The 8911-nt window shown below is 44.5% G+C and overlaps 1 protein-coding gene across 1 annotated transcript in view; it reads right to left on the minus strand.

Annotated features, from left to right (window-relative positions):
* The window catches only part of LOC135105401 (skin secretory protein xP2-like), a 65953-nt gene extending 59072 nt beyond the window's left edge, over positions 1 to 6881 (minus strand). Inside the window, exon 1 of the mRNA XM_064013536.1 lies at positions 6810 to 6881. Within this exon, the coding sequence (XP_063869606.1) occupies positions 6810 to 6881 (72 nt within the window). The remainder of the gene's footprint in view (positions 1 to 6809) is intronic.
* Positions 6882 to 8911: the final 2030 nt, after the last annotated feature.

The raw sequence follows: 8911 nt of genomic DNA on the forward strand, positions 1-8911 counted from the left end.
TCATTATTTTGGCATTTCCCTGTTTCTTATCTTCTTGTCCCTCCTTTTTCCTTCCTGCCTTTATTTTATTTTATTTTTTTCGTTAATCGTGATCGTCTTCTTCTTCTCCTTTTTTCATTTTCTATTTTACCTGTAATGCCTAAAAAAAGATCTTGATAAATATCTTCATAATCTCATTTTCGTGCCTTTTATTTTTTAGGGGGACGGGGGGAGGGGGAAGAGGGCGGAGGGAGAGAGGCGCCGTTCTATCTGGATAAAAGTATAATTACAAGTGTGCAGGAAAATCACTATCTCAATATTTTTCCCCTTTGATTTTTGTGCCAGGATCCTCGACAACACACACACACACACACACACACACACACACACACACACACCATAACCTTCCTCACTTAATTAAAGGGCGGTGTACATGGTTATATTCTTCCCTAACTTATGGGGTCTCTCTCTCTCTCTCTCTCTCTCTCTCTCTCTCTCTCTCTCTCTCTCTCTCTCTCTCTCTCTCTCTCTCTCTCTCTCTCTCTCTCTTGGATAAAGTAAAGTAGCAATACCTTCTTTACTGGGAGCGAAAGAATAGGTATCACTGTCATTATTATTATTATTATTATTATTATTATTATTATTATTATTATTATTATTATTATTACTACTATTATTATTATTATTTGATGATTATACTTCATTATTTTATTCTTGTAGTGCATTTTAATATAGTACTAGAATAAAAGTGTGTGTGTGTGTGTGTGTGTGTGTGTGTGTGTGTGTGTGTGTGTGTGTGTGTGTGTGTGTGTGTGTGTGTGTGTGTGTGTGTGTGTGTGTGTGTGTGTGTGTGTGTGTAGGAGCCTAATAGATGCATATACTACTTAGGTAACAGGAGGTGACGTGGTGCAGTGGCAGGGAAGGAGGAGGAGAGTGGGCGGCGGGATATGGTCAAGGATTTAATGGTTAGGGGAGGTACTAATGGCGGTGGTGTTCGTGGGTGGTGGTGGAGGAGGAGAGGAGAGGAGAGGAGGAGGAGGAGGAGGAGGAGGAGGAGGAGGAGGAGGAGGAGGAGGAGGAGGAGGAGGAGGAGATTCACTATACCCTCCCACATGCTTCCCCAGGTAGACCTCCCCCTTCCAACTCACAAGGGAGGAGGAACACCTCCCTTGTGGAGTGGGGAAGGCAGAGTGCATTGAAGGTATCAGTGTACGTACGTATAAGCATCAATGTGGTTGTATGTTTGTATGTGTATGTATTTTTTCACGTACAGCCTCATTCAATAACAATCCTTACTTCGTGTTCCTTCTCTTTTCCTTGTCCTTTCCTTCTTTTCCTTTCTTGTCTTATTTCTTCATACTTTTGTCTTTTTCTCCTTGTCTTTTCCTTCTTTTTTTCTCTCTTCTGTCATATTCCTTCATAAATTTTCCCTTTCCCTCCTTGCTTTCTTTCTTTTTTTTTTCCTTTCTGCCCGGAACCATGCCAAGTCTGTTCTCCAACTAGCCAAAAACTCCTTCATTAACAGAAAATGTCAAAACCTTTCAAGATCTAACTCCCCTCGTGATTTCTGGCATCTAGCCAAAAATATCTCCAATAACTTTGCTTCTTCTTCTTTCCCTCCTCTACTTCAACCAGATGGCACCACTGCTATCACATCTATTTCTAAAGCTGAACTCTTTGCTCAAACCTTTGCTAAAAACTCTACCTTGGAGGATTCTGGGCTTGTTCCTCCCTCTCCTCCACCCTCTGACTACTTCATGCCTCGTATTAAAATTCTTCGTAATGATGTTTTTCATGCCCTCGCTGGCCTAAACCCTCAGAAGGCTTATGGACCTGATGGGGTCCCTCCTATTGTTCTCCGAAACTGTGCCTCCGTGCTTGCACCTTGCCTAGTCAAACTCTTTCAGCTCTGTCTGTCAACATCTACCTTTCCTTCTTGCTGGAAGTTTGCCTACATTCAACCTGTTCCTAAAAAGGGTGACCGCTCTAATCCCTCAAACTACCGTCCTATTGCTTTAATTTCCTGCTTATCTAAAGTTTTTGAATCTATCCTCAACAGGAAGATTCTTAAACATCTATCACTTCACAACCTTCTATCTGATCGCCAGTATGGGTTCCGTCAAGGCCGCTCTACTGGTGATCTTCTGGCTTTCCTTACTGAGTCTTGGTCATCCTCTTTTAGAGACTTTGGTGAAACTTTTGCTGTTGCCTTGGACATATCAAAAGCCTTTGATAGAGTCTGGCACAAAGCTTTGATTTCCAAACTACCCTCCTACGGTTTCTATCCTTCTCTCTGTAACTTCATCTCAAGTTTCCTTTCTGACCGTTCTATTGCTGCTGTGGTAGACGGTCACTGTTCTTCTCCTAAATCTATTAACAGTGGTGTTCCTCAGGGTTCTGTCCTGTCACCCACTCTCTTCTTATTATTCATTAATGATCTTCTAAACCAAACTTCTTGTCCTATCCACTCCTATGCTGATGATACCACCCTGCACTTTTCCACGTTTTTTCATAGACGTCCAACCCTTCAGGAGGTAAACATATCACGCAGGGAAGCCACAGAACGCCTGACTTCTGATCTTTCTAAAATTTCTGATTGGGGCAGAGCAAACTTGGTATTGTTCAATGCCTCAAAAACTCAATTCCTCCATCTATCAACTCGACACAATCTTCCAGACAACTATCCCCTCTTCTTCAATGACACTCAACTATCCCCCTCTTCTACACTGAACATCCTTGGTCTGTCCTTTACTTATAATCTGAACTGGAAACTTCACATCTCATCTCTAGCTAAAACAGCTTCTATGAAGTTAGGTGTTCTGAGACGTCTCCGCCAGTTTTTCTCACCCCCCAGCTGCTAACTCTGTACAAGGGCCTTATCCGTCCATGTATGGAGTATGCTTCACATGTCTGGGGGGTTCCACTCATACTGCTGTTCTAGACAGGGTGGAATCAAAAGCTTTTCGTCTCATCAACTCCTCTCCTCTAACTGACTGTCTTCAGCCTCTCTCTCACCGCCGCAATGTTGCATCTCTAGCTGTCTTCTACCGCTATTTTCATGCTAACTGCTCTTCTGATCTTGCTAACTGCATGCCTCCCCTCCTTCCGCGGCCTCGCTGCACAAGACTTTCATCTTTCTCTCACTCCTATTCTGTCCACCTCCCTAACGCAAGAGTTAACCAGTATTCTCAATCATTCATCCCTTTCTCTGGTAAACTCTGGAATTCCTTGCCTGCTTCTGTATTTCCACCTTCCTATGACTTGAATTCCTTCAAGAGGGAGGTTTCAAGACACTTATCCACCAATTTTTGACCACTGCTTTGACCCTTTTAGGGACTGGCATTTCAGTGGGCATTTTTTTTTATTAGATTTTTGTTGCCCTTGGCCAGTATCCTTCCTACATAAAAAAAAAAAAAAAAAAAAGGCCTCAGTATCAAAACATTCTTAACCATATATGTCTTTCATGCCATGTTTGTTCACGAATTTATAGTCAATCATTACCTATGTACGTAGCCATATGTATGTATATATGTATAAGAACACGTACTAATATTAATGCACGTAATTTCAGAGTGTATATATACATTACATTACAAAGACCTTATATCTCTACTTTTTATCTACTGTTTACAATGTTATGAAAAAAAAAAGAAAAAAATTAAATAAGAAAACGTGGGATGGATTCGAACAGACCCCAGGTTCGCACTAAATCCCAGAGTGCAGCTTACTGTATGACGTAACAGTTTAATGCTTTAGTGAGCGTGAAGGCGATTTCCGACTGTAAGGATTTTACCGAGCAAGGATTTCTGGTGATGTGAAGCACGGCACTCAGAGTAATGTGTGTGTGTGTGTGTGTGTGTGTGTGTGTGTGTGTGTGTGTGTGTGTGTGTGTGTGTGTGTGTGTGTGTGTGTGTGTGTGTGTGTGTGTGTGTGTGTGTGTGTGTGTGTCCGATTAGCTTTTTTTTATTTATCTTTGTTTTAATATTTTTTTAGTTCTGCCTGGTGGATATTTTGTATATACATTTGTTTGTGGTTAGTGAGAGAGAGAGAGAGAGAGAGAGAGAGAGAGAGAGAGAGAGAGAGAGAGAGAGAGAGAGAGAGAGAGAGAGAGAGAGAGAGAGAGAGAGAGAGAGAGAGAGAGAGAGGTGTGTGTGTGTGTGTGTGTGTGTGTGTGTGTGTGTGTGTGTGTGTGTGTGTGTGTGTGTGTGTGTGTGTGTGTGTGTGTGTGTGTGTGTGTGTGTGTGTGTGTGTGTGTGTGTGTGTGTGTGTGTGTGCTGAGGGAAGCTTTCACTAACACCAAGTTGCAAGGCTTAATCAAATTTTACCAGCCTCGCCTCAAGTTCAGTGTTACCTGTGTGTTGCCTTCCCTTCCCCGGCGCCCCTTCCCCTCGCCTCACGCTCCCGGAAGTCATGGAATCTTCAATATTAATCTCTCTCCCTTGTTTTCAAAGTAAAGGTGTAGGAGGTAATGCCTAAGAGTATTAAAGAAGTATACATATAAGAAAGCAATAACGAATAGATAATTTTTTTTAGTTTCTTAACTTTAATGTGATTTTTAATTAATATTTTTTAGTTGAATAAGATATAACCTCGTATAAAAATGTAAGAAAAATCAAAGCAATAAGTGTAATAGTAAGACAGTACTCTAATTTCTACGTAAAAAGAGAGCATATATATATATATATATATATATATATATATATATATATATATATATATATATATATATATATATATATATATATATATATATATATAAAACTCGTACTTCGTTTTCTGTTGATTTGTGTGATATGTTGAAGAAAATGGGACTAGATTGTACGCAGTTGAAAGCTTTTACACACACACACACACACACACACACACACACACACACACACACACACACACACACACACACACATTTTTCCTCCACCAATACTATACCTACATTTTTTCCTCCCTCTCCCCGTTCCTCCCACTTTTCTTATCTCCCATCTCCCTCCCTCCCTCTTTCCCTCTGTCCCTCCCTCCCTCCATCCATATTCTAATCTAGCTTCTTTTATCTTCAGCCATTTTCCCTCCTCTCCTCTTTCCTCCGTTTCCTCCCTCACTATATATCTCCATCTCCTTACTTTTCGCTCCCAACTCCAGATTTTTTTCCTTCCTACTCTCTCTCTCTCTCTCTCTCTCTCTCTCTCTCTCTCTCTCTCTCTCTCTCTCTCTCTCTCTCTCTCTCTCTCTCTCTCTCTCTCTCTCTTTCCAATTCCATGCGGTGCGGTCGTAATAGTAAATTTTAAAGAGCTTGCTTTTCTCTCTCTCTCTCTCTCTCTCTCTCTCTCTCTCTCTCTCTCTCTCTCTCTCTCTCTCTCTCTCTCTCTCTCTCTCTCTTTTTTTTTTTCGGGGGAGTGGGAGGGGGGCTTTTTTTTACCCCAACGCATACAATTACGTGATCAGGAGAGGCGAAATTTACAAGTACTTCCCCGGCCAACGCAGTATTGTACATTATCCCCAATGCTGCAGGAGGACCACCACCACCACCACCACCACCACCACCGCCACCACCAACACTAATACTACAGCCACGCGCAGCACACCATGCAATACACCAGATGCAGGACGAAGGGAGAGAGAGGGAGGGAGAAGGGAGGGGGAGAAGGGAGAACGGAAGGGGGAGAGGGAAAGCGGCGGGGTGTGTGTACTGGTGGTAACAATGATAGTAGCGTTTATTGTTTTAGGAAATGTATATGTAGTAGTAGGGAAATTTAGTACTTTTGAGAAGTGTTTGGAGTAGTAGTAGTAGTAGTAGTAGTAGTAGTAGTAGTAGTAGTAGTAGTAGTAGTAGTAGTAGTAGTAGTAGTGGTAGTAGTAGTAGTAGTAGTAGTAGTAGTAGTAGTAGTAGTAGTAGTAGTAGTAGTAGTAGTAGTAGTAGTAGTAGTAGTAGTAGTAGTAGTAGTAGTGCCTAGAACAACACATTAACTAATTCAACTCGTATTCCTGTTCCCAAACAAACACAGCAGCACTACAAGGTCTGCTGCTGCTTGGTTAGCCTCAGTAATCCTCAGTAATCTTAAGTAATCCCTTGCAATACTTGTCCTCTTATCCTCTTCCCAACACTACAACTACATTGAAGATAACAGTGTACGTGCGTATAAGTACTACTACTACCATCCCCACTACTACTACCTCTACTACTACTACTACTACTACTACCACCTCAACCTATTTATCTTCCTTTCTTTAATCAAAAATTCCCACACAAAGCACTCACTAAACAAAAGAAAAAAAAGAGGTATGAAAAATGAAAACTAGGTAGACAAGAGTTCCAGGAAAGAGAGAGAGAGAGAGAGAGAGAGAGAGAGAGAGAGAGAGAGAGAGAGAGAGAGAGAGAGAGAGAGAGAGAGAGAGAGAGAGAGAGAGAGAGAGAGAGAGAGAGAGAGAGGAGGGGGAAACTTTATGACAGCAACAGAGCACTAGAGGAGTGAAATATTGATATTAATGCATGATAAAGACGAAGACAAAAGAAGAAGAAGAAGAAGAAGAAGAAGAAGAAGAAGAAGAAGAAGAAGAAGAAGAAGAAGAAGAAGAAGAAGAAGAAGAAGAAGAAGAAGAAGAAGAAGAAGAAGAAGAAGAAGAAGAAGAAGAAGAAGAAGAAGAAGAACTTGGTGCTGTTCCGTGCTCCATGTTGACTCGTCCTGGTCCACGGGGGCGGCCTCTACCTGGCATTCCTCCTCCTGATGCTTCCTCCTCCTTCTTGCCTTTCCCGTGCCCGCTGTTGCTTCTCTCGCTCCGATCTGCCCGACACCACCATCTGCCTAGTGCTGTTGAGGCGTCACCACCACCCTGCGCACTTCCTTATCGCTGACGAAGCCCACGTCCCCAGCCTCAATGAAGCGCGTCTTGCACTGGTTTGGTCCTGGCATGTAGCCGTGTACACCACGGTCATGTTGCCCAGTTTGCTGCCTCGCGCGCAGTAAGCCTTGCACAGTTGGGCTGCGTTGGGTACCAGGGCGTACGTGACAGATCACACACGCCCTGGCCGGGCTGCAGCTGCAGATGCACGTGTGCTGAGGGCAGGTCGTGCACGTAAAAGAACACGGCTCGTGGCCTTCGACTATACGAGGAGGTGGTCGTTCTCGTGCTTGTCAATGCCCATGAGCAGCGTGTGGTGGATGAGACCACCGCTTCGATGCGGAAGGTGATAACGGCTCCGCGTGGCCGCAACACCAGCTCGGGCGCTACGAAGGGCGAGGCAGCAGCGTCCTTCTTGGGGCTGTTCTTAGCCTTCCTGTGGCAGCTCTTGATCTGCCGTGCAGGCTGCGGAGCTTCTTCCGAAGAAGAATCCGAGTCTGAATCCTCGGCAAGATCGACGTCGAAATCAGACTCTTTCTGCACGGCCTCCTCAGCAGCGGACTGCTCCTCCCCGCTACAAGCCAGCCTCCATCACCGCCTCTTCAGGGGCACACTCTTCATAGGGCGTGTCCTCGCAGGCCGCTGCCTCAAGGAACTCCACACCAAGGGCGGCGGCGGCAAGGTGTGCCAGGGTGCATTTCGACTCATGGCTGTCGGTGCCGCGCACTGAAGAGGGCGCTCATGAATACCAGCCCGGTGTGGTGCGCATCTTGTGCTTCATCTTGGCCGCTGTCTCGCTTCACTGCTGGTGCTGGGGTAGCAGCGTGTACTGCGCTCCCTTCACACACTGCGCTCAGCGGCAGGGGACTCACTCAAACTTACAAATGATGGGGTTCGAACAACGAGAGGATCCCGAATACTGAACATTTTGGAAACACGCATGCCGAGACTAACTCCGTGCTGCCCCTCGCGGGGAAGTGGTCAGGGAGCGGCCGGAAGGCAATTAATTATACAGGAGAGAGAGAGAGAGAGAGAGAGAGAGAGAGAGAGAGAGAGAGAGAGAGAGAGAGAGAGAGAGAGAGAGAGAGAGAGAGAGAGAGAAAGAGAGAAACGGGGATAGCAAGTGAGAAGAGCAAGTCAAAACACATCAAGACATTTGCCACACTGCTGTACAATCTCTCCGCTGCCGCTACAAAGGACTATACCACGGCGCGTCACTCGCCTCCACGCCACTGAGACAGCAGGACACGAGACAAATAATGGTGTCACATAAAAAGGCAAGAATGCAAACACTGTCACTGTCACTGTCCTCAAAGTAAAGATAAAATAGAATACCACAGAAACAGCTTCTGTGCAAAAAAGAAAATACATATAGGATCAAGATTTCTAATTATACGAGAACAATTCCTTACCGTTTTTTTTTTATGAGTGAGTGAGTGAGTGAGTGAGTGAGTGAGTGAGTGAGTGTGTGTGTGTGTGTGTGTGTGTGTGTGTGTGTGTGTGTGTGTGTGTGTGTGTGTGTGTGTGTGTGTGTGTGTGTGTGTGTGTGTGTGTGTGTGTGTGTGTGTGTGTGTGTGTGTGTGTGTGTGAGAAACAAGAAAATGAATGAAGAAAACACAGCAGACGGAAAAGTAAGTAAATGTAAACACACACACACACACACCCATACACACACACACACACACACACACACACACACACACACACACAACCACCGCTTTGTAATCCCCTAAACACCTGGCGTGGGAGTAAAAGGGTTAATGAAGGCGTGTATGTTTGTTGCTTTTCAACACGTGTTACAGAAAGGAGGAGGAGGAGGAGGAGGAGGAGGAGGAGGAGGAGGAGGAGGAGGAGGAGGAGGAGGAGGAGGAGGAGGAGGAGGAGGAGGAGGAGGAGGAGGAGGAGGAGGAGGAGGAGGTTTTCCAGACTTCATAAACCAAAGGAAGAGAAAAGTAATTTTTTTCAGCAACGTAATAATGCAACGTGATATTAACGTCTCTCTCTCTCTCTCTCTCTCTCTCTCTCTCTCTCTCTCTCTCTCTCTCTCTCTCTCTCTCTCTCTCTCTCTCTCTAATCTAATTTGGTAAAGCATAACCTCGTA

This window comes from Scylla paramamosain, chromosome 12 (genome assembly GCF_035594125.1).
Source record: "Scylla paramamosain isolate STU-SP2022 chromosome 12, ASM3559412v1, whole genome shotgun sequence".
NCBI lineage: Eukaryota > Metazoa > Arthropoda > Malacostraca > Decapoda > Portunidae > Scylla > Scylla paramamosain.